The 26,576-nt window shown below is 42.4% G+C and overlaps 3 protein-coding genes across 4 annotated transcripts; 1 reads left to right on the forward strand and 2 right to left on the reverse strand.

The window, feature by feature from the left end:
• Positions 1-849: 849 nt before the first annotated feature.
• LOC106588459 (bone morphogenetic protein 8B-like) lies at positions 850-15,544 on the forward strand. Of its 2 annotated transcripts, none has more exons than XM_014177492.3 (7): positions 850-2,459; positions 4,009-4,201; positions 4,627-4,775; positions 5,027-5,221; positions 5,395-5,474; positions 5,710-5,820; positions 14,762-15,544. In XM_014177492.3, the coding sequence occupies exons 1-7, from the start codon at positions 1,886-1,888 to the stop codon at positions 14,909-14,911; spliced, it is 1,452 nt and encodes a 483-aa protein (XP_014032967.1). In that variant the 5' UTR covers positions 850-1,885; the 3' UTR covers positions 14,912-15,544. The 2 variants fall into 2 exon arrangements, with proteins under 2 accessions (XP_014032967.1, XP_014032968.1); XM_014177493.3 differs by having other exon boundaries at positions 5,027-5,206.
• Positions 6,755-10,401, reverse strand: LOC106588460 (uncharacterized). Its single transcript, XM_014177494.3, has 14 exons — positions 9,900-10,401; positions 9,501-9,638; positions 9,323-9,394; positions 9,153-9,236; positions 8,883-9,029; positions 8,713-8,793; positions 8,442-8,591; positions 8,275-8,324; positions 8,084-8,153; positions 7,906-7,992; positions 7,714-7,812; positions 7,511-7,591; positions 7,306-7,410; positions 6,755-6,863 (listed from the first exon to the last, which is right to left on the reverse strand). Exons 2-14 carry the CDS (start codon positions 9,621-9,623, stop codon positions 6,777-6,779), a joined length of 1,236 nt encoding a protein of 411 aa, XP_014032969.1. The 5' UTR covers positions 9,624-9,638; positions 9,900-10,401; the 3' UTR covers positions 6,755-6,776.
• Positions 15,545-15,590: 46 nt separating the features above from the next.
• LOC106588458 (zinc finger protein 706) lies at positions 15,591-25,436 on the reverse strand. Its single transcript, XM_014177490.3, has 4 exons — positions 25,320-25,436; positions 24,274-24,415; positions 17,314-17,444; positions 15,591-17,173 (listed from the first exon to the last, which is right to left on the reverse strand). The coding sequence occupies exons 2-3, from the start codon at positions 24,406-24,408 to the stop codon at positions 17,349-17,351; spliced, it is 231 nt and encodes a 76-aa protein (XP_014032965.1). The 5' UTR covers positions 24,409-24,415; positions 25,320-25,436; the 3' UTR covers positions 15,591-17,173; positions 17,314-17,348.
• Positions 25,437-26,576: the final 1,140 nt, after the last annotated feature.

The raw sequence follows: 26,576 nt of genomic DNA on the forward strand, positions 1-26,576 counted from the left end.
TTGCATGGAACTATCCAAACCCACTCACATCCTCTCCCACCATCCCCATCTGTCCTCACCACCTATCCTTACTCTGACAACAGACTGACGGACTCACTATCATTCTCTCACCCTTCCCTCTCCATCCGTCATTCCTCTCTCCGGCCGTAAAATCCCTCAACACTGGAGAAAGAAAAACAAAAATACCACAGAAAATACTCATTCCTGGCACTTCTGACTCCCCGGCCTTAGAAAAGATGGCCTTTGGTTTGGTCTGTCAGTATTTTTGCTGTTCAAAGTGGCCGCAAGTCCTAGGGTGCTTTTGAAGTCAAACAAACACAAACTGGCATTGAACTGACCCTCACTACTATATTTGAGTCCGTGTCATTTCTCCCCTCAAATCCCTTGCTAGCCCACACACAGGATTGCAGTCAAACTGTAAGGAGGTAAAGGCAACTCGCAATCTGTTTAACAGGAAATTAAAACGTATAAATACCAAAAACAAACAATTTTATGGGGCTACACGTTTTGTCAGTACACCTTAAGCTACAGCAGTCTCCATTCATGCTGTTAGTACTGGGTTTAAAGATACGGCAGGATCGCTAATCCATGTGTTCTATATAGATAAATATATTCGGTGTATGTATTTTTCACCAAACTGACACGGATTCCATAATGCTTTCCCATGAAAGGAAGTGGTCATGGGAAGACGAAAAGATAAAAGCGAGGGAGATTTTAAAAAGCCCAAAGGGAGGGATAAAGGGAGAGAGTTGGGAGAGGATGTGGGGAGAGGGAGGAGGCTGTATAGGACACTCCCTCTTGGTGATGGACAACTCAACCAGTGTTGAAACACCCTTACATGAGGTAAACTCTCAGAGGGCACACTACAGTACGCTGACAAACATACTGGCATTGTTCTCCACTTGAAACAGGTGGTTTGGGGGAATCCAAAAGAATAATACAATAGCGAAGGAATAAAGAACTAATCAAAAATATATATATTTTTTTTAAATGACTGAACGCACCAAGGATTTTAAGTAGAAGCTACACAAAGGTTGAGGAAGACATCTGGAGTTAAAGACGCAAGTGGACGTAACAAACAAAGGATCTTTAATTAATAAAAAGTACCCCAGAAATGTGGATTAAAGAATTCTAGATCAAGAGAGGTGGACGACAGATCATTTTCCCACTGAGGATTTGACTCCTTGTTCCTTGCGTGGGATCAGGTTGTTGCTTGCCAGCCAACGTTGAGGTGCGACAGGTGTGGTGTTTTTTCCTTATCCTTCTGAAGACCAATTCGACTGAAAACAGGTCTGATTATTTGATTCTCTCAAATTTGATTGACTACCAATCTTGGTAGCACCTGCCCTTTGACTTATCCACTTTCAACCTCCTTGAAATGTACTTCTCCAAAGGGAGAGATTTCAAAGAGATAGTTTGTTTTCATCAAAACACATAAGAAAAGTTGCAATTTTACCCTTGCTTTCATTTTATTGTCTGTGTGTATCACATGAGTAGAGCCGTGTTAGGGTGGAAGAGAAAAGACAAGCGGTGGTTGAGAGATTTAAAGTAGTAGAGGAAGGGAGGAGACGACAGATAAACAGAGAATTAAAGGAGTAAACATCTCTTAGTGTCCACCGTTGATCTAAACACATCTCATCACAAATCACAGAGGTGCATTTGTCAGTGACGGATACGTGCAAGACAAACAGTTTGGCGTCCACAGACAGACAGGGGACATGCAAATTGTTTGAGACACAGTAACAGTCCCTCTCTGGTGTGCGTTGCAGAATATTATTTGCTCTCTTGTGGACTGAAGGCCAAAAGAACATAGAAAAACCAACCAAAGACTTGTAGGTTACAAATAGAGAGAATAGAAAAACATCCGGATAGAGCTTCTTCCACTATGGCAACGGACACCTTGGAAGATCTCCCTCAAACCACACAGAGCTTGGACAGACCGGATGGCTTCAGAACGTACGTCTATACCCACGCCTGCCCGTGTACAGGAAGAAGACACATCCATGACAACAACAGCAAGTGCACCTACAGGCGCCTTCTCCAACTCCCACTCTTCCCTATGGCTCTCCTCCTCGTCCCCTTGCTGCTCTGTCTCTGGGGCCACCAGGCCCAAGGAGTCGTCCACTCCAGCTTCCGCCGCCTCAGCAGCCGAGAGAAGAAGGAGATGCAGAGGGAGATCCTGTCCATCCTGGGTCTACCGGGTCGGCCCAGACCCCATCCTCCCCTCCGACCGCCCTCCTCAGCCCCTCTCTTCATGCTGGACCTGTACCACGCTGTGTCGGCCAAGGGGGATGAGGGAAACGGAATGGGGAATTGGGTAGGGGGTCTGGGGTTCGGCGGTGCAGATGGGTTGACGGGCCACGTCAGTCATGCTGCCCTGCCCACGCTCAACACGTACACTGCGCCGCTGGGGACAGTGGTTAGTGAGGCCGATACGGTCATGAGCTTCGTCAACCTGGGTGAGTTACTGACCGTTGATACACCTGCGATTTAAAATTCCTGTGTTTTAATTGGCTATTGTTTGTGACTCGTTATCCAATTAGTTGGGAGTTGTTTGTTCAGCCAATGGATTTCCAAATAGAAGCCCCATGGCCTGATCTGGCCAAAAACTTCTCCTGTGATCCTTTACATGTCTTGCAGAAGAGCCCAGAAACTGAATAAAGGACATATTGTTGGATTGTTCAATGAGAAACGAGGCCAACCTGGCAATGTTATGTAGTTTTGAACCAGTTCACCTCTCAGGGACAGTCTTGTTATCCCATGAGATACTTTTCCTGTGCTGCACCAGCCCAGACAGTAGACCTACAGATGCTTATCTGACACAGCATTACAAATTAAACATCCTTTTCCCAGTCATTTCCTTCCGCTATCTCTCCTGGAATACGATGGGAAACCTTGTTACCGTGGGAAAACATGATTCCATGTTATTTCTCTTCACATTTTGCATTGCTTCGACACTTGATATGCTAGTTTTTCTACAGTATTTTGACATGCATGATAATGTATATTACTGTATCATACATTACACAAAAATAACAAACGTAATTATACATTTCAGTTAATGTTTCACTAGATCTTATTTTGACAATGTGTGGTGTGTCGCCTTGAACCACCATTTTAAGGCCATCTTACCAATCTAGACAGTTTCTCATTTATAGCCCGTGTCAGTTGGAATCAAAAATACACCCATCACACACACCCTATCAATCCGACCCAGTCAAGGCCAAGCAACGCGCTCAAGACAGTGCGTAGGGGACACAGCTGTAAGGAATTACAGGCCACACTGATATACACACACAAATGGAGAAACAGCAGAAGACCGCTCTAAAAATACTCCCCAACCTGTAGTTAGTGGTGTGTCTGTTGAGCAGCTGCTGCGGTTGAAGGCCCTTAGTGTCTCTAATTACAGCACACAACAGGGGCCCGATCGTGGTTGTTAATGTGCTCTGCAGGGCTCCCGAGAGAGTGTGTGGGTGCGTGTGCGCAGTCTTGCTTGAGACGCTGCGTCTGTGGCGAGAGACCATTGTGTGCGTGTCCTTCCTTATCTTTCTCCGTCTTTCCCTATTGCCTCTCTCTCTCCCCTCGCTACATTATCACTATCCTGTCCTCCTTCACCGGGCATCGCCTGCACACCTCTCTCCACATGTCTGCTCCGCTCTTTCCCCCTAATTTCCATTGACTCAGTCACCCATCTTCCCACTTCTGTTGCTCTTCTCTCTCCCTCGGTCTTCTCATTCACCACTTTCATGTTAGATTCATTGCTCCATGAATTGCTCTTTCGTCCCCCTCTTCTCCCTCCTCCTTGTGTCATGTGGGAATGTCTTTATCATACACTATGTAACATACAATGAGTATATCTCTGTGTTGGTCTTTTCGGGGCATGTTGAGGGGAGTGGAAGTAATGTGTAGAGTAGATGTGAGCACGTGTGAATGGGGCATTGCGCTGTTTAAATGCGAGAAAATGTCTTTGGCATTACATCGACCTCCCTCTCTCCTCTTCTCTCTCAGTGGAGCAAGAGCGTGACCTGCTGCAGCCGCGGCCGTACTGGAAGGAGTTCCGTTTTGACCTGACACCCCTCCCCCAGGGGGAAACGGTCACAGCTGCGGAATTTCGCATTTATAAGACCCTGACCATGGGCCAGAGGGCCAACCGCAGCCTGCACATCTCCGTCTACGAGATCCAACGGGAGAACAAACACAGGTTCCTGCCACTAGATCACCTGGTTATCTCGCTCTCTCTCTCACATTTATATGATCAACTTTGTTTTTTTCGCATTAAAAAGAATGAAAGAGATCCAATAGGGGATTTCTTATGATTCCCATCACTCTTTACATGCTCTCCCTTCTCTCTATACACAATGGTTTGGCTTATCGTTCCAGATGTTTTTTGTTTGTTGCTTTGGCAAAATTCAATGTCGAATTTGTTTTGCTCTTCACCCTGGCCACATAGAACTCCTTGCAAAATAACTCATTGGCCACATTGTGGCTTGTGAGGACGCCATGTACAAGCTTGGTTCTGGAGAGCTGAAGCTCAGTGGCCGTCTCTCTCTACTGCATGGCCATGCAACGTGTTTTGCGTATCTCTCCCGAATGTGTTGCCTCATGCTACTCCTCGACGTTCCTCAGAGAGCCAGAGCTGGTGCTGCTGGACATGCAGTCGGTGCCGGCGGGGCAGGAGGGCTGGCTGGCTTTTGACGTGACCTCGGCCAGCAACCGATGGCTCCTGCACCCCCGCAGTAACCTGGGCATCCGGCTCTATGTGGAGACAGAGGAGGGTGAGCCTCATAGAGTTAATACTATGGTCAGGGTCAGGAAATGCTCTGCAGATGTGGAGGCTATTTCCCACAAAATGGATTTCTGGATTATTATGCCTTTGAATAAGGAGGGAAGTGCACTTAGAATACAACACTGATACCTGTGCAGTAACACTGTAATGTCATATAGTGTCTGGAGTTGTTCAGTAAATACATAGAAATGGAGATATGCTGTTTTGGTTTACCTCAAGATTGTTCTCTTTCTCTCTCAGACCGGTCCCTGTCAGCTGGGTGGGTAGGCTTGGTGGGTCGTAGGGGCCCCCGCTCCAAACAGCCCTTCATGGTGACCTTTTTCAGGGCCAGCCAGGCCCCCTGTCGCCCCCCGCGGGCCGTGAAACCCAACCCACATAAGAAGAAGCCCAAATACGACCTGCCCTTACCCAGTATACATGGTGAGGTCCTACAAGGTCAGGGGACAACACTGGTTTTTCATCTTGTTGTTAAAGTTGTTTTATGCACAGTTTAAAGGGATAGTTCATCTCAATTACAAAATTACTTCAATTGCATTTACATTACATTTGAAATCCAAAGTGTACATTAGTCTCTGCTGGTTCATAACATATTTTTCGGTCCCTTTCAGATCACAGCCATGTCAACAGTGGACGTCAGGCTTGTAAGAGACATGAATTATATGTGAGCTTCAGTGATCTAGGCTGGAAGGTGAGATTCTCTAAATTAACTACTCATTGTACTGAATAGATAATCATGAGCTAACGTTGTACCACCTTATTTGCTGTAACACACAGTATTTTAAGGGAAGCAAGGCATTTGTGTAAGATGTGCATTGTAGAGTATGTTCTTTGCATTCTTTATCATGTATTTCTCATAGAAAGAGTCTATTCTAGTCATTCATCTAATCTTGTCATTCGATTTCTATGGTATTTCTCTCCATTAGGACTGGGTATTGGCTCCTACGGGTTACTCTGCCTTCTACTGTGATGGAGAATGCCTCTACCCTCTGGGTTCCTGCATGAACGCCACCAACCACGCTATGATCCAACTAGTGGTCAGTATGCACATGAACGCTAACATTACTGGTTTCAGTGGGAAAGATGGTAAATGGTTAAGATATTAATGGCAAATATAAAAAACTAAGATACCCAAGTTACCGGAGTCTACAATGGAAGACTGTTAATGTAGAGTAGGGATAGTGAGAAGTAACATTCAAGACTGAAGCAATTATCCCCTCTAGTGGTATACTTTATACTGTACCAGGTTACTACACACACTGATAATACAAAACATTGAGGACATCTGCTCTTTCCATGACATAGACTGACCAAGTGAAAGCTATGATCCCTTATTGATGTCACTTGTTGAATCCACTTCAATCAGTGTAGATGAAGAAAGATTTTAAAACCTTGAGAGAATTGAGACATGGATTGTGTGTCATTCAGAGGGTGAATCGGCAAGACAAAATATTTAACTGGCTTTGAACGGGGTATGGTAGTAGGTGCCAGGCGCACTGGGTTATTTGTGTCAAGAACTGCAACACTGCTGCTTTTTTCATGCTCAACAGTTTCCCATGTCTATCAAGAAGGGTCTACCACCCAAAGGACGTCCAGCCAACTTGACACAACATGGGCCAGCATCCTTGTGGATCGCTTAGGGCAGCTTGTAGAGTCCATGCCCTGACGAATTGAGGCTGTTCTGAGGGAAAAAGGGTGTGCAACTCAATATTAGGAAGAAGTTCCTAATGTTTTGTGCACTCAGTGTATGTAGTCCTACATGTTTTTAAATAGTACAGTATCACAAACCACAGTACAAAACCATATAAAGTGTGGGCCTGTAGTATCTGTAAATCAACTAAACATAGTTTTTTATTTCCATATGCAGATAATAAAGCATCATTGTTCATTGAATAATCTAATATTAGCATTATAACTCAGGGAAGAGGAAATGGTCATAAAATCAAATAAATGAAAAGACAGAAACCAAAATGTTTTTGAACTACAACTTATTTTAATTTAAAAATGTAAAATTCAGTGCAAAGTAATGTAGTGCATTGGTGTCTAGATCCCTGTTGGGTGGCAAAGTGTCACAAGAATCCTGTGGGGAGAGAAAACATTCAATTAATGGGTGGTAACTAATCAGGGTTCAACAAAGCACTTCAAGTCCTCAATTCCTTCAAAAGAGAGAGAGAAGGAGAAAGGATTATGGTCCCTGCAGTAGGACTACATGCTGGCCATGAGGTTCTCCAAGTGGTACTCCAGGAGGCTGGAGAGCTCAGTGACCAGAGACTCTGGGTTAAAGTACCAGGCCAGCTGCTGGCCAAACATGTCATCTAGCAGAGCCATCAGCCCGCCCTGAAGAGAACACCACACAACACATAGAAAATGGCTCTGAGTTACTAGCTTATCAAGAGGAGAGAGACAATTAGAAATACTCCCCCTAAAATGGCATTGGAACCTGGTTAACCATGAATAAGGAAGTAAAAAGGAAGTACACTAAGAATATGGAAGTAAACAGGAAGTAACCTCTTGACTCTTACATTGAGCAGCAGCAGGTATCTGTCAGCCTCTGGCTCCATGTTGGCAGCAGTGGGCAGGAAGGAGTACAGGAGAGCGTACAGACGCTCCACGAACCCACCAGGGTGCTAAAGGAAACAAAGGAGGAGAGAATAGAAGAGAAGAGGAATTTAAGTGAAACTGCTAATAGAGAGATATCAAAACATGTACCAGTGAGATGCTACTTACCACCATCAGGGACTTCTGAGCTGTCATCATCCCAAACAGCACCAGCTCAAAGAGGACATCTATCATGTTCACATGATGGATCTAGGACAAGAAAACACATTTGGAGAAAATAGGAATGATTTCATATAGATCAGCTACTGTGATTTATAAAAGACATGCATGTGGAAGAACTCAGTGAGACTTTAAAGAGTTAATGAACTCACCTTTGCCTCAGCCAGCTCCCTCTCAATGTCATTCCGCTTGGAGGGGTCACTCAGGTAGTCCACAAAGTCATTATAGGTACGGATGAACTTGGCCTCGTCCTATGACAAAGAAAAGAGCATCTTAGTGAACAGAACACATTTCCCCTCAGGGACGCTCTCTTTCCCTTGAAAGAGAATGAGTTAGTGAGTTACCATGTGGTTGGCCTGAACCAGTGCGCCCAGGAGGACCTTTCCCGCCACAAACAGATGGTTCCTGCTCAGGGTGGAACCAAGCAGGGTCTAGGGAAGAGGGAAGAGTTAGGGTGAGACATCTTCCTCTAGGAGACAGAACAAGAAGTCCAGAGAGAAAAAGAAAAGTGGGTCCACTCACAGTGAAGGCCTGGCGCAGGGAGACGAGCCTCAGGGCGATGTCCTCCACTCTCTTGGTGGTAAGGTAGAGGCTGTGAAAGGGAGGGAATGGAGCATGTCAACCATTACAGTCAATGGGGGATAACAGCATTATGACCACTATCCTTCAGCATCTGACAAGCCCAGACTACACAGACATTTACAGGAACTCACTTTAGCAGAGGAACCTCCCTCTCCTCAGGCAGCAGGTCCTCCTCCCAGCCCTACGACAACAAAACAAGCATTCAAAATCAGTGACCAATGCAATGACATAACAAACAATCGGTCAATGGAAGGATCTTAATGCTCCTAGTCAATAGTATGTGTGTGTAACGTCTGACCTCATAGCAGTTGTGGCCCTCAGGCTCTGGGTCAGTGAACTGCTGAGTGGTGGGCGTAGAGAAGGAGGCAGCCTCCGACCACGCTGAAGAGGAGAGAAGCCCGTCCAGCCCCATGTGGAGAGTGGTGTACACCACTGAGACATCAGTCTGCTGCTCAAAACACACACAACACACCTGTTTACCACACGCACGTTATTAGAAAACACACCAAATCTAATGCAAAAATGCCCAGTAATGTCTAGTCTATATAGATAGGAAATCGTTTATTTACCTGGTAGCAGCCAAGCGTCACGTCCACAGACGTCTCGTGGCGGAGGTGAGACGCATAGTGGGTCACCCTGCCAGCCACACGCTGACAGAGAGAGAATACATGTTAAGGCCAAATGGAATAAGTGAAGAAAAGCCTTATCTAATACTATTTCAGTAGTATTTACGTCTTACCTGGATCCAAGTGATGGACTGCACTTTGGTGGCACAGTAGGGGATACCCTCTGGACTAAGCCTGGCTGTCTCCTTGGAGATGGCCCACACCAGTTGAGTCTCCAGGCCTCTCACCCTACTCACGTGGTGCATCCTCACCACCACCTGCTGTTGAGATAAACAACAAGACAACATCAACAGAACCACTTCAGCAATTGCTGTGACACATTTCCATCAAGATCAAATGACTGACAATGTAGATTAGGATTAGGTAGTTACAAAGACACATACCTGGGATCCCCCACGCATGTAGGTGATGATGGGGCTGATGAACTGGAAAGTTCCCCAAGCTTTAACCACCGGACCGGCATTGTTCTGCACATTACAATACATTCATGTTGGAAACAGTAAACATTGTAACCGTGATGTGACTGTGTGTGTGTGTGTTGGGGGTCTCTTACCCTGATCACAACAGGCCCACAGTACAGGGGGCTGAACCTAATCGGAATCAACTGCCAATTGCCAGTGGTCTCCTGAAGCAGAAAGCAGACAAGAGATTTGTTTAATGTCAAAGAGACACAACTTGAATATCTGGGATATTTTTCAAACATAAAACCCCAAACTTTCAGAAAATTGTACCTCAAGGATAGTCTGCACATCTGGCACATCCTCAAGGATGATAGCAGCATTCTGGACATCAAGGAGGACTGGCAGCTGTGGAACATCTGGGACATCATCCAATGGCACATCCAACGACCTCATTCAGGACAGTTTGTTCTAAAATTAGGAACATTGGAATATAAAATAAACAATTGTTAGGACATAAAACGTAGCAAGATTGCTAATACTAGCTAGCTAGGTAGCAAAAGTCGATCGCTTAGCAACAGTTAAAGTTAATGTTAACTAGCAAGCTAGCTAGCTACAACATCTCTAGCACAAGCATTTTTGCCAAGTCTGAATGATAGAAATACACAACATTTCGCACATTATAATTACATTGTTAAATGTAGTAAAATAAGAGTTTTAAACTCCACATACCCTCTTCGAAGTCGCTGTCCACCTGTCGACGATCACGAACCCTGCAAAACAGAAAAATACAAGAAAAACAAGCCACAAATGAATTTGAACAACCTGTCGACGCAGTAGTCCGCCGACGTCCACGCACTCTCTCCGCCAGTCTTGAAAAGCACCCAGGCATTTTCCAGTCGATTGTTCTTCTATCTCAGGTGTCAAAAATCTATCAAGTTTGTTATCAGCAGCAAACTGAAGTTGTTGTTTTCGCACAGAAAACGTTCCATAGAACGTCGGTTAGACGTCTCTTGGCAACACACGTTCGAAAAGTATTGTTTACAAAATTGCCAACTGTGTTGCCATAGAAATGAGTTTGGAATTCTATGATTCCCTTTAGAATCCGTTAAAATTGCTCATCATTCTAATTACGTTGACGTGCTCCTTCGTAGCTCAGTTGATAGAGCATGACGCTTGCAACGCCATTGTAGTGGGTTTGATTCCCATCACCACCCATACATAACCGATAGCAGGTTTTATTGTAATTCGCTTTGGATAAAAGCGTCTGATATATATTTATACACTGCTCAAAAAAATAAAGGGAACACTTAAACAACACATCCTAGATCTGAATGAAAGAAATAATCTTATTAAATACTTTTTTCTTTACATAGTTGAATGTGCTGACAACAAAATCACACAAAAATAATCAATGGAAATCCAATTTATCAACCCATGGAGGTCTGGATTTGGAGTCACACTCAAAATTAAAGTGGAAAACCACACTACAGGCTGATCCAACTTTGATGTAATGTCCTTAAAACAAGTCAAAATGAGGCTCAGTAGTGTGTGTGGCCTCCACGTGCCTGTAAGACCCCCCTACAACACCTGGGCATGCTCCTGATGAGGTGGCGGATGGTCTCCTGAGGGATCTCCTCCCAGACCTGGACTAAAGCATCTGCCAACTCCTGGACAGTCTGTGGTGCAACGTGGCGTTGGTGGATGGAGCGAGACATGATGTCCCAGATGTGCTCAATTGGATTCAGGTCTGGGGAACGGGCGGGCCAGTCCATAGCATCAATACCTTCCTCTTGCAGGAACTGCTGACACACTCCAGCCACATGAGGTCTAGCATTGTCTTGCATTAGGAGGAACCCAGGGCCAACCGCACCAGCATATGGTCTCACAAGGGGTCTGAGGATCTCATCTCGGTACCTAATGGCAGTCAGGCTACCTCTGGCGAGCACATGGAGGGCTGTGCGGCCCCCCAAAGAAATTCCACCCCACACCATGACTGACCCACCGCCAAACCGGTCATGCTGGAGGATGTTGCAGGCAGCAGAACGTTCTCCACGGCGTCTCCAGACTCTGTCACGTGCTCAGTGTGAACCTGCTTTCATCTGTGAAGAGCACAGGGCGCCAGTGGCGAATTTGCCAATCTTGGTGTTCTCTGGCAAATGCCAAACGTCCTGCACGGTGTTGGGCTGTAAGCACAACCCCCACCTGTGGACGTCGGGCCCTCATACCACCCTCATGGAGTCTGTTTCTGACCGTTTGAGCAGACACATGCACATTTGTGGCCTGCTGGAGGTCATTTTGCAGGGCTCTGGCAGTGCTCCTCCTTGCACAAAGGCGGATTTAGCGGTCCTGCTGCTGGGTTGTTGCCCTCCTACGGCCTCCTCCACGTCTCCTGATGTACTGGCCTGTCTCCTGGTAGCGCCTCCATGCTCTGGACACTACGCTGACAGACACAGCAAACCTTCTTGCCACAGCTCGCATTGATGTGCCATCCTGGATGAGCTGCACTACCTGAGCCACTTGTGTGGGTTGTAGACTCCGTCTCATGCTACCACTAGAGTGAAAGCACCGACAGCATTCAAAAGTGACCAAAACATCAGCCAGGAAGCATAGGAACTGAGAAGTGGTCTGTGGTCTCCACCTGCAGAACCACTCCTTTATTGGGGGTGTCTTGCTTATTGCCTATAATTTCCACCTGTTGTCTATTCCATTTGCACAACAGCATGTGAAATTTATTGTCAATCAGTGTTGCTTCCTAAGTGGACAGTTTGATTTCACAGAAGTGTGATTGACTTGGAGTTACATTGTGTTGTTTAAGTGTTCCCTTTATTTTTTTGAGCAGTATATATTCACTTAGAGAGAAAAAGGGTCAATTCAAGAGGGAGCTACGACATTCATGTCCAAACGTCGTTTTCTTTGCCTGATGTCATTAGAACTTACATAGAATTAATAATTAGCTTGTTCTCTACAATATTATAACATTAATATACTTGTACTTGACAGTGTTGATGAAATAATAACGATCATTTGCTGTGACCATTGCTAGTTTAGACTGCACCGCACTTGGTTGTATGTGTTCCATATTTGGTGTTGTGAGGTTAAATTCTCAGAGTAAATCGTCGGTAACTTTTCAACCATATATGGTAGAGAATTTGGGTTTAGACTATTGTTTTCTGACATAATGTTCTATTGATTGGGCATATTTGTAAACCTTGAATGAATGAATTATTTTACTGGTGTACACCCTATATATATACAAATACCAAATATTGTGTTTTATAAAGTCACTAGCTAGGTTGGAAGAATGAGACAAACAAGGTGATTTATTTTTTATTGTGTTTTACTCCTGAAAGTCTAGTCTTTGCCACAGTCTTTTGGAGGACATATTGACCAAATTCAGACAAGGGGGGCCACAGCCACCGGAAAGAAGCATCTACACTACCGGTCAAACGTTTTAGAACACCTACTCATTCAAGGCTTTTTCTTTATTTTTACTATTTTCTACATTGAAGAAAAATAGTGAAGACATCAAAATGATGAATTAACACATATGGAATCATGTAGTAACCAAAAAAAAAAGTGTTAAACAAATCCAAATATATTTTAGATTCTTCAAAGTAGCCAACCTTTGCCTTGATGACAGCTTTGCACACTCTTGGCATTCTCTCAACCAGCTTCATGAGAAAATCACCTGGAATGCATTTCAATTAACAGGTGTGCCTTCTTAAAAGTGGAATTTCTTTCCTTTTAAATGCGTTTGACCCAATCAATTGTTTTGTGACAAGGTAGAGAAGATAGCCCTATTTGGTAAAATACCATGTCCATATTATGGCAAGAACAGCTCAAATAAGCAAAGAGAAACAACAGTCCATCATTACGGAATATTTCAAGTGTAGTTGCAAAAACAATCAAGGGCTATGATGAAACTGGCTCTAATGAGGACCACCACAGCAGAGTTACCTCTGCTGCAGAGGATACGTTCATTAGAGTTACCAGCCTCAGATATTGCTGCCCAAATAAATGCTTCACAGAGTTCAAGTAACTGACCCATCTCAACATCAACTGTTCAGAGGAGACTGTGTGAATCAGGCCTTTATGGTTGAATTGCTGCAAAGAAACTACTATTAAAGGACACCAATAAGAAGAAGAGACTTACTTGGGCCATGAAACACAATAAATTTGTCCTTTCGTCTGGAGCCCAAATTTGGGATTTTTGGTTCCAACCGCCATGTCTTTGTGAGATGCGGTGTGGGTGAACAGATGATCTCTGCATGTGTATTTCCTACCATAAAGCATGGAGGAGGAGGTGTTATGGTGTGGGGGTGCATTGCTGTTGACACTGTCTGTGATTTATTAAGAATTCACACTTAACCTGCATGGCTATTGTCACGACTTCCGCCGGTCACTCTCCTTGTTCGGGCGGTGTTCGGCGGTCGACGTCACCTTCCTTCTAGCCATCGCAGATCCACTTTTCATTTTCCATTTGTACACCATGCCATCTGGTTTGGACTTAGTGGGACTATAATTTCTTTTTACAAATTATTATAAAAAAATTAAAACAATTGTTTGTTACTTTTACACCTTTTCGTGGTATCCAATTGGTAGTTACAGTCTTGTCTCATCGCTGCAACTCCCGTATGGATTTGGGAGAGGCGAAGGTTGAGAGCCGTGTGTCCTCCAAAACACAACCCAGCCAAGCCGCACTGCTTCTTGACACAATGCCTGCTTAACCCGGAAGCCAGCCGCACCAATGTGTCGGAGGAAACACCATACACCTGGCAACCCTGTCAGCGTGCATTGAGCGCGGTGGGACAAGAACATCCCTGCCGACCAAACCCTCCCGTAACCTGGACGACGCTGGGCCAATTGTGCGCCCCATGGGTCTCCCGGTCGCGGCCGGCTGTGACAGAGCCTGGACTACAACCAGGATCTCTAACTTCATAGCTTGCCTTAGACCACTGTGCCACTGAGGAGAATTCATTTGGTTTTCAACAGGACAATGACCCAACACACCTCCAGGCTGTGTAAGGGCTATTTTACCAAGAAGGAGAGTGACGGAGTGCTGCATCAGACGACCTGGCCTCCACAATCCCCCGACCTCAACCAAATTGAGATGTTTTGAGATGAGTAGGACCGCAGAGTAAAGGAAAAACAGCCAACAAGTGCTCAGCATATGTGGGACCTCCTTCGAGACTGTTGGAAAAGCATTCCAGGTGAAGTTGGTTGAGAGAATGCCAAGAGTGTGCAAAGCTGTCATCGAGGCAAAGGGTGGCTATTTGAAGAATCTCAAATATATGATATGTTTTGATATGTTTCACACTTTTTTGGTTACTACATGATTCCATTTGTGTTATTTCATAGTTTATGTCTTCACTATTATTCAACAATGTAGAAAATAGTAAAAATAAAGAAAAACCCTTGATTAAGTAGGTGTTCTAATAGCAATAAGGCACCTCTGAGGTTTGTGGTATATGGCCAATATACCACCCCTCCTTGGGCCTTATTGCTTAAATAACCCATATCTCTTTTATAACAGGATATTATCATTGAAAGTGCATGTATGAATGAGTCTGATTTTCCGTTTTCAATGGCAGGTTCACCTTCTGAAGCCGGATGAGGTTCCCAAAGCGTGCTGCGCACCCACCAAGCTCAGTCCCATCTCTGTACTCTTCTACGATGACAACAACAACGTGATCTTAAAGAAGCATCGCAACATGGTGGTCAAGACCTGTGGATGCCTGTGACACCAGTGGTAGCCCATCTATCTATTCTACATCATTTTAATCAACCTAATTGCCATTGTTCCAAAAGATACAAACAGGGTAATATAACTTGCAACCAGCAGTTGATAGCAATAATCTGTCAATATGCTGATAAATAGTATGTATCTAATATATTGATTTTGAGTCAGAGTGGTATATGAACAACACCCATTGGACTTATAACCATACTTCACTTTTGATTAACTAAACTATTCAAATCTACAGTAATTCAGATAATTACATCACCCCTTCATGTCATATATTCTGTGACCAATCAAAGCTGTAAAGTACTGTATCATAAGTGCAATCAATGCTAAAATTCTACCCTTTTGATGGCTATAATATCTTAATGAACCATGAATTTCTCATTGTCTCTTTTAGATGTACTAAACATGGTTCACAAAACTTACTTTTTGTTTTCTCTTCTTTAATCATACTTTTAACCAGTACAAATTGGTAGCAATGGATAATTGAGAAAATAAATGTTTGGCCATTTTTGTATGTACAGAGGAACGAATACAGAGTGATGCATGGCCTTGTCAACAGATATCTGGAGGACTGTATACTGCCATGTTTGTAATAAAATAAATATACTCAACATCAAAAAATGTAAAATGTTGTTCCCATGTTTCATGAGCTGAAATAAAAAATCCCAGAAATGTTCCATATGCACAAAAAGCTCATTTGTCTCATTTTTATTGCACAAATTTGTTTACATCCCTGTTAGTGAGCATTTCTCTGTCAAGATAATCCATCCACCTGACAGGTGCGCCATATCAAGAAGCTGATTAAACAGCATGATCATTACACAGGTGCACCTTTTGCTGGGGACAAAAGGCCACTAAAATGTGCAGTTTTGTCACAACACAATGCCACAGATGTCTGAAGGAGCATGCAAATATGTATGCAGGAATGTCCACCAGAGCTGCTGCCAAAGAATTTAATGTTCATTTCTCTACCATAAGTCACATTCATTTTAGAGAATTTGGCAGTACGTCCAACCGGCCTCAACCGCAACCACGCCAGCCCTCCACATCTGGCTTCTTCACCTGTTAGATCGTCTGAGACCAGCCAACCGGGTAGCTGATGAAACTGAAGAGTATTTCTGTCTTTCACAAATAAAAACTAATTGTGATTCGCTGGGCCTGGCTCCCCAGTGGGTGGGCCTATGCCCTACCAGGCTGGCTGTGCCCTCATCCAGTAATGTGAAATCCATAGATTAAGGCCTAATGAATTGATTTATCATTTCCTTATATGAACTGAAACTCAGTAAAGTCGTTGAAATTGTTACATTCATATTTATGCTCAGTATATAATATTTATTGAAAGAGGTTGATTTGATGCAGAAGTGAGAGTAAGTGCCAGTGAACACAGACCTCCAGAAACTAAGACAGGCCTATCCTAGACAGTGTCACCCCTATTCAGCTACATAGCCTTGCAGTATATTGGAAATACATTAGAAAACAGTTAAGTACGCATTTGTCTGGTATCAGTATAGATGGAATTGCGTTTAACTTGCATTCGGAAGTCCCGATTTTCTGGTTGGATTACAAGGCATACATAACCTCTCACACATACAAAACTTACTCACTGCTTTCCTTCAGAATGGATCAAATAGGCAGAGGAATGCTTTTCTCTATCCATCTATCTATCTATATATTGGAAATGGAAAAGGCAAAAAAATAAAAATTATGTTACAACATGGATTATCAAAAGTGATCTTTGCATACACAGACCAAAACTACTTACAGGATTTGGCCTTGTTTCAACCAGGGCCTTTATATAGGCAGAACCAGGCTCGGTCTTGACCTTATATGAAATGCATTCCACCATGACACCATTCTCAAAGAAAGCAGAAATGATCAAGAACATCTGAACAAGAATGTATGGGAGGAGGTATAGAAAAGAGTTGGGGGCAAACGTAGGACAGCAGTACACAGGTGAGAAAAAGTAGCAAAAAAAGTAATGAAACTTGTAAATTAGTCTAGATGTTATTGAAACAGGAATTAAGTGAAGGAAGCAGCATAGGGAAATGGGATGTACGTAGAGTGGGCTCATAGAAGTAAGATGGGTGTTTCAATAGAGTCTGACGTTCAGGGGTGGTTGGACATATAAGATGGGGTGCTGGTGAGCTTCTGCCCCCATTTTAGGTCTTCACACAAATATTCCCCCACCCATGTCCAGGGGTCTCAGAGTTATGTCCCTTGACGCCCTTATACCAGCCGCAGTGTTCAAATCGTGTATCTGTGAATCACAACATGAAAGACAATGAGTGACAACATTTCCACATATTGAGCCATACAACATATAACTGAAGCACACAGTAGGGCAAGAGTTTGCTGCTGACATGTATACTGCAAGTCTGAATGATGAGAGCATCTTACCCCAGCTGCAGGTCCATTGTGTGTGTGTGATCGTTTTAAGCCTCAACATCAACCAGCTCTGGTGGCATTGGGGACTTGGGATGCTTGCTCTCAAAGTGCTGTTTGAATGTCTTCGGATCCGGCATCTGCGTCTGTAAGGGTCAGGTAAGGAATGGAGGATATTAATCATTGGCTGAGACTGAATTTTCAGGTGACAAACAAGAAGCAATAAGATGCATCAAACTACTACACATCACACAGGCCAGTACACTGGACTGCACTGAGAGAGACCTAAAGGTAGGCAGGTGAAATGTTCAGGTTGCTGCACAGACTATGGAGGCTCTAGTCTAGAGTGCCAGGCATTTGTTCAACTCTCTAAATGGTTAAATGACTCTGACCTTCAGGGCTGGTTGGAGAGAATGCTGGTGCTGGTGAGCTTCTGCCCCTATTTTAGGTCATCACACAAATATTCCCCCACCCATGTCCAGGGGTCTCAGTGTTATGTCCCCTGAAATATATGTACTTTTGGTAATACTTTGTGAGTAGGCAACAAATACAATCATCTTAAATTGACATGTTAAATTATTTTGCCATAGTAAATTGTCTATGGCGCAAATTTCCCTAATGCGGACAGTTTGTGTTACTACCTTACACAAGCTTGCATTTTCACCCTATAAAACTTAGTGGAATTAAACTAGATTTTTACCTCAGATTGGTGATGTTAGTCTAAAAGTTTATAGACATCACGATGACATAAGATTGATTGTTTTAAACAGATCAATATCTTAGGTTTGGTACCATTGATTTTTCCAAGCGCAGGGATGCGCAGAACATAGAACGCGGAGTTAATAAAATTCCCAGGAAATGTCACAGAACATTTGAGGTGGTCTCTCCATAAAAGTCAGTGGCCACACACCAATACATGGATTTGACAGTCAAACTATTACTTAATCTTACATCTAGACGTTCCGCTAGCGGAACACCTGCTCCAATATCCAATGATAGGCGTGGCGCGAATTACAAATTCCTCAAAAATACAAAAACTTCCATTTTTCAAACATATTACTATTTCACAGCATTTTAAAGACAAGACTCTCCTTTATCTAACCACACTGTCCGATTTCAAAAAAGCTTTACAGCGAAAGCAAAACATTAGATTGTCAGCAGAGTACCCAGCCAGAAATAATCAGACACCCATTTTTCAAGCTAGCATATAATGTCACAAAAAACAAAACCACAGCTAAATGCAGCACTAACCTTTGATGATCTTCATCAGATGACACACCTAGGACATTATGTTATACAATACATGCATGTTTTGTTCAATCAAGTTCATATTTGTATCAAAAACCAGCTTTTTACATTAGCATGTGACGTTCAGAACTAGCATACCCCCGCAAACCTCCGGTGAATTTACTAAATTACTCACGATAAACGTTCACAAAAAACATAATTATTTTAAGAATTATAGATACAGAACTCCTTTGTGCAATCGAGGTGTCCGATTTTAAAATTGCTTTTCGGTGAAAGCACATTTTGCAATATTCTGAGTAGATAGCCCAGCCATCACGGCTAGCTATTTAGACACCCACCAAGTTTAGCCCTGACCAAAGTCAGATTTACTATTAGAAAAGTTTGATTACCTTTGGTGTTCTTCGTCAGAATGCACTCCCAGGACTGCTACTTCAATAACAAATGTTGGTTTGGTTCAAAATAATCCATTGTTATATCCAAATAGCGGCGTTTTGTTTGTGCGTTCAAGACACTATACGAAGTGTAAATAAGGGTCACGAGCATGGCGCATTTCGTGACAAAAGATTTCTAAATATTCCATTACCGTACTTCGAAGCATGTCAACCGCTGTTTAAAATCAATTTTTATGCCATTTTTCTCGTAAAAAAAGCGATAATATTCCGACCGGGAATCTGCGTTTAGGTAAACAGACGAAAATAAAGCATGGGGTCGACTCGGGCACGAGCATGAGTGTCACAGTACTGTGACCAGCCACTATCCAAACGCGCTACTTTTTTTTCAGCCAGAGCCTGCAAAGCCACAATTCAGCTTTTTGCCGCCTTCTGAGAGCCCATGGGAGCCGTAGGAAGTGTCACGTAACAGCAGAGATCCCCTGTAATGGATAGAGATAATCAAGAAGGCCAAGAAATTGTCAGACAGGGCACTTCCTGCATGGAATCTTCTCAGGTTTTGGCCTGCCAAATGAGTTCTGTTATACTCACAGACACAATTCAAACAGTTTTAGAAACTTTGGAGTGTTTTCTATCCAAAGCTAATAATTATATGCATATTCTAGTTTCTGGGCAGGAGTAATAATCAGATTAAATCGGGTACGTTTTTTATCCGGCCGTGAAAATACTGCCCCCTAGCCATAACAGGTTAAATAGCAGTCAACTGTTGTTATTCTATAGAGGGTCGTGATTCGTTTAGGTTAACTAACAAAAGTGGTCTGGTCCCTTTTCCATGATGGAAGCCTCCCGAAATCAACATCCAACATTCAAAAATATAGATATAAGCCTTCAAGTGCTCATCTAACCGACCATTTATAGGTTATTCCAAGTCTACGTGTGGCCTTTGAATAGTGTTAGTTCAAACACTACACCCAAAACGTATATCCCCTGTTCTATTGATTTCAGCGGGATATCGATGGAAGCGATTTTTGTTAGTGTTGCGTTACTTACCACGTTGGCGACACACTTGACTAAAAATTCAACGCTTAAAAATGTAGTTAGGCGTCTTCTACAAAATTGTCCTCTAACCAGTGATGTACACATTATTTCCAGATACTGTGATGGTTGAGCCAGGCTAGTTTTAACAGGACGTGCCACCTCATCTCCCCCTCTCGCGCAATTGATTTCAACGTGATATCGACGAGTGATTGACAAATAAGTCTTGCGTATCTCTTTTCATTTTGGCGCCCCCCCCAAATGAAATTGCATCCCTTAAAAATGTAGCCGACTGTCTTCTGCGGGTTGTTCTCTAACCAGTGATGTAAAAAACATCTCCAGTTTCCATGTGTTTTTTTTTAGTTGTGTTAATAACTTCAACAGCACGTACAACCTGATTTCCACCCTAATCGATATCAGTTATTTATCAAAACAACAGGGTTATTGGTGAGTGTACAGTTTATACGGTGCATGTTGAAAAAAAACAGAAGCAGCAACTTAAGTTTTGGACAAATGTAACTTTCAACATTCATGGTTATGTACTCAACATTCATGGTTATGTACTTAAAAATCTGGTAAAAACTACTAAATGAACCCAAAAACATGCTGCGATTTATTTGATGATATACCTGAAATCACCAAAACAGGTGTGCTCTGCATAGGGCTGTGGCTGTCATGAAATTGTCAGTTGGCGATTGTCAAGCAAATAACTGGCGGTCTCACAGTAATTGACTGTTAACATAAACACATTTAGCATCAGTGGCTTCCACGCATAGCATACAAGCCACTGATGCAGACCTTTGGAACATCTACACTTTAAAAAGTCTAATAAATCCATGTAATATAGCCTACACCTTCACAATAAATCAATTTTAGACAGGTCTAAAGAAACACGACATGAAGAAAATGTAGTCCATTTCAGAAGAACAGAATAGCATACACTGAGTTGTCCTTATGTTAAGCCCTGATCTGGCTATGCCATATGGCTGTGGGCTACACTAGTAGTAATTTAGCAGACAAGATTTGCTTAGAATTGCATGGAATTATTTTATATTATTTTACAGTATGAACAACAATTAAACATAGCTGAATAAAATAGAAAGAATATGTTCCCAAACATTTTGAGGGAGTGCGCATATTCTGTGTTGAGTGGTTAAAAAAGAAACAGGTACTCCTATATGCTTAATTTAGAGTTATTTGTGTAATATTTGTTGTGATACCCATGTTGGGCGTTATATATTTTGATTTTTAATACAATCTAAGGCTGTATGATGCGACTAAGGATGATTTGAAAAAAGTTGCATAAAAGGCATGAGCTCTGCTTTGTTTTTTGTGCAGGTTGTACACACTTCATCAGTCTCTCATTCACAATTTGGCAAGCACTTGATAATGCCTCGAATTTCCCAGTGGCATCCCATGTGGCCATAATGCCCCCGAAAAAATCCATGCCTTCTGCGGCCAGTGGCCGCGTGGTCTTGGGCTGAATATAATAATTACAATTCCCTTCTCCCGGCTGGGTGCCGAAGCACCTCTCACTCACATGGCTCCGTCAGAGGATCGGGTCTTTCTTACAGGCTAAAAGTGAAGACAGACACATCGGGGATACAACTGTGCACATCCTTATCCATTTCTGAGGATATTGAAGATTTTGTGAAAAAAACTGTCCACATTTACTTTTCGCCAGCCAACAAGATGAGTAGGCCTAACGAACAGCAAAAGCACTAGCCTATATCAATCTACAACCACACATAGTACAAAAGTTGACCTATTCTATGCAAGAAATAAACATTCCAAACAAAGTCTGGGACAGTTGTGGGATGCGATAGATCCCAAATTAACCTCTCTAGGGTAGGGGGCAGTATTTGCACGGCCGGATAAATAACGTACCCGATTTAATCTGGTTATTACTACTGCCCAGAAACTAGAATATGCATAGAATTGTTTGATTTGGATAGAAAACACCCTAAAGTTTCTAAAACTGTTTGAATGGTGTCTGTGAGTATAACAGAACTCATATGGCAGGCAAAAACCTGAGAAGATTCTGTACAGGAAGTGCCCTCTCTGACCATTTCTTGGCCTTCTACACTCTCTTTATTGAAAACAAAGGATCTCTGCTGTAACATGACACTTCCTACGGCTCCCATAGGCTCTCAGAAGGCGGCAGAATGTTGAATGATGACTTTGCAGGCCATGGCTGAAAAACAGTAGCGCATTTGGTAAGTGGTCGATCTGAGAACAATGAGACGGGGGTACACGTGAAGAGTCCATTTTAGATTTTCAGTCTTTGAATGAAAACAGGGTTTCCCGGTTGGAATATTATCGTTTTTTTTACGAGAAAAATCGCATAAAAATTGATTTTAAACAGCGGTTGACATGCTTCGAAGTACGGTAATGGAATATTTTGAATTATTTTGTCACGATACGCGCTGGGCGCGTCACCCTTCGGATAGTGTATTGAACGCACGAACAAAACAGAGGATATTTGAACATAACTATGGATTATTTTGAACCAAACCAACATTTGTTATTGAAGTAGAAGTCCTGGGAGTGCATTCTGACGAAGAACAGCAAAGGTAATCCAATTTTTCTTATAGTAAATCTGAGTTTGGTGAGTGCCAAACTTGGTGGGTGTCAAAATAGCTAGCCCGTGATGGCGAGCTATCTACTCAGAATATTGCAAAATGTGCTTTTGCCGAAAAGCTATTTTAAAAATCGAACATAGCGATTGCATAAAGGAGTTCTGTATCTATAATTCTTAAAATAATTGTTATGTTTTTTTGTGAACGTTTATCGTGAGTAATTTAGTAAATTCACCGGAAGTTTGCGGTGGGTATGCTAGTTCTGAACGTCACATGCTAATGTAAAAAGCTGGTTTTTGATATAAATATGAACTTGATTGAACAAAACATGCATGTATTGTATAACAATGTCCTAGGAGTGTCATCTGATGAAGATCATCAAAGGTTAGTGCTGCATTTAGCTGTGGTTTGGGTTTATGTGACATATGCTAGCTTGAAAAATGGGTGTCTGATTATTTCTGGCTGGGTACTCTGCTGACATAATCTAATGTTTTGCTTTCGTTGTAAAGCCTTTTTGAAATCGGACAGTGTGGTTAGATTAACGAGAGTTGTCTTTAAAATGGTGTAAAATAGTCATATGTTTGAGAAATTGAAGTAATAGCATTTCTAAGGTATTTGAATATCGCGCCACGGGATTCCACTGGCTGTTGAGTAGGTGGGACGATTTCGTCCCACATACCCTAGAGAGGTTAATGCAACCACTAGTATTAAAAAAACTGTTTTAAGCAATGAGCCTGACACAACAGATGAGAACTTTTAGCTTAAAATGTTGAAACTATTAGGCTATTTCTTCACATTATAAGCGCTGCAATGCGCTGTAGGCTATAAGTGCAAATGTTTCATTAGCAGGAAAACACAACTCAAGTGACCACAGGTGTGTTATGGTGAAAATTATCTTCCCCAAACTTGAAACTCATGAGTTGCGTATGTACGCCAGTGTGCTTCATTTTAAGAAGTTATTTGGCCACTTCAGTTGTGATACGAACCTTATCAAAACATATAGGCCTATGGGCTAGGCTACATGAGGTGTGCAACAATGATTTGAAAAAGCTGGGCATCATTCCATCAAGTGATAATATATCATTCCCTATTTGTGATTTAATCTTGTCTTTATATATACACACACTAAATAATGTGTGAAATTTGTTTTGATTTAGAATGGACCCCGGTCTCGAAACATGGGCAGCGGAAAAAATATGTAATCTATGCACTTAAATAGCGAATGGAGGACGCTTTTCCCGTGGTTCATTTTCATGCCAGCCATGTAGGCTATAGTCCTGTTGTAAAGAGAAGTATTGTGCTTAATATTAGGAATGTTGAGAAATAAATATAGTAGGCCTAGCCTATAGAAAGCTGATGGGATCCTCCTCTTTTTAATAAAGGCCATCACTATGTTTTCATAAGTAATTGCATAGCCTATAGAAATGTTGCGCAACATGAGCTCTCATGAAGTGTTTGATTAGATTTGATTACATTTGCATTGATATCAGAGTAATTAGAGGGACAACAGAGTGCTGAGTACCAGGCAGTTAGCAAGTGTGGTAGGCTACTAATAACTAGCAGTAGCATCAGAGCTTGGAGAAGCCTAATTAGTGACTAAACGGTCACGTGCAATTTGCCTGCCGTCATGACTCGTGACCGCTGGTGTGGCGGTAATACAGTCACCGTAACAGCCCTAACCCTGCCTACTAAAGGCAAATAAAGTACCAACCACTAACACTCACCCGGCAGACGGGACAGGTGTGGACAAGTGCTGCCTTGGCTGCAGTCTTCTGGTCTGCTGCCGCTCCCTTCTTCTTAGCAGCCGCCGCCTTGGCGTTCTTTTGCTGGGATTGAATCTTCTGCTGCCCGCGAGCCATAGCCTACCTGAAAGAACAGACTTCTAAAAATGCAACTCATAGCATTGATATTTATCCGTTGATACTAGTATCGCAGTCTTGTCAGCAATCTAGCCATCTATAAAGAAAATGTACAAGTGAATTTAGCTAAACAAGTGACTAACCAGCTGACAACTAAACAATAGATTATGTAAGATTCTATACCTAGCTAGGTTGTATTTAGTAAACAATAGTTTTTTTATTTAACAGCTTTAAACTATAAGATTTAGGCGTGCTATACAATCTAATGGCTAACATATTTTGTGAAGGCATCAGCTGGATTGTCAGGTGTGACTCTAGTCACTAGAGAAGCGTGTGGCTGAGCTTATTATCTTCTGTTCTGAGAAGAATGTGATAAGCATAAAGCAAGAGCCAAAACATTCCACTGTAGTGGCTAACTGCGGTGTATACACAGAAGAAAACGGGACGAAACTGACCTATGTGAATATGTCCAATAGAATCTCGTTTTCGTTGCGAAATGTTTTGCAACTGTTTGCTACGGTGTGCACTCATGATTATACCCCGTATACCTCGCATTGTAGCTAACTAGCGCTAACTAACGTTAGTTCGGCTGGCAAAAATAACTAGCACATCTAGCTAGTAAACTAGCCAATTGATTAGTAACAGTTGCGTAATAACTAAGACAAACACGTCTGCGGCGCGAACTGAAACAAAACACAGCATGGTTAGCCAGTTCTAACAGTTCTTAACTAGCTAGCCAAGTTAGACAGCCATTTCAAGTGTGGCTTAGTTAGCTATTTAACTACCGTCGCAGAACTGGATAGCTAAACCAAAATGAATGTTACCAAAGAGTTTTATTTGGCTACAAGTTGAACACACCAACATGTGTGCTGTTCAATCTGATAAATAAAACGCTTATTTTTATAAAATACCTTCGCGTTGTTTCGCCCGTCTTCGTTCTCCTTGGGTGTTGTACCAGAATCGGAAGTTGGCCAGGAGTATCAAAACTACGGAGCGCCGCCTTCTTTTTCTTCTTCGATGAGGTTTACCGGCGGTTGGCATACAATAAATGTTGCATTACCGCTAGCTATTAGACTGGAGTACAACTCCCTTATACTTTGGTCGAAAAAAACAAAACCAAAAAAACACCATACCATCAAACAACATTCACCACTTTTCTTCTTTTTTTTTTAAAGCCCAACCTGTTTTGAGCCACATATTTTTAGCAATACAAATTATATACACACATACATATATATATATTTGGGGGGCTTGCCTGTTTTGTATGTTATTTTGGCATTAATATGTGTCACATATAGTTTTTGTTTTCTTGAGTATGGCAGCTCCAAAATGCAGGTGTTTCAGCCTAGCTCAGTGCTTTCTGTGGTGGTGATGCGAGCCAGCAGAAAATAGGAGCATTGCACCGTGATTGGCTGTGTTCTGTCACTCATGGGGACAGTATGTCATCGCCGAGTTTATGTCCTTATTAAGAGTAGACATCCAACATTTCAGCCCTTTGGGTCCTGCCATAGAGTTATATTACAAGTGCCCTTCCAAGAAGGCTCAAGGTCATTGGCCACAGATAAAATTACGGCAAATCCCGTTATATGTACAGTAGCTTTGATTGGACTGATCATGTCAACATCTTACTTTCAAAGTCTTAGCTAGCAGTCATCATGAATCAAGTCGACAATCTACTGGCAAATCCTTTTTAATCCTTGTCATATAATGAAGAGAAATTATAGATAAAACGTATCATTCAACATTGAGTCGTTTGGAAGGAATCAATGGCTATATGCAACCATTGCAAAGCAACCACTAACATTAGCCTACTATTCAATGGAGAGGACCTGTGGCGATTTTAGCATGTAAATCTTGGTCGGGCAAAAAAAGTACATATGGGATGCATGCCAGCAAAGCCACTACACAACACAACACTTAACAATACATGAATTTCACTACAACGGTGACAAACGGTACCTATAAACTGTTAGGGCCTACATAAATCTATCCCAACAGCAGAGTCCCAATAGCAGAGTCCCAACACCTTACCACTGCTACACCTGGCTATCAGCGGAGCCTTGTCTTGTAGCGAAACAGTTCATTCAGCCTCATTTACCGCCTTTAAAAAAAATATGGCTGACTTGCTTAAACAAATGTGGTTTCTACTGACAATTGAGATGTACAAA

The sequence above is a fragment of the Salmo salar genome, chromosome 27 (assembly GCF_965601325.2).
Source record: "Salmo salar chromosome 27, fSalSal1, whole genome shotgun sequence".
NCBI classification, from domain to species: Eukaryota; Metazoa; Chordata; class Actinopteri; order Salmoniformes; family Salmonidae; genus Salmo; species Salmo salar.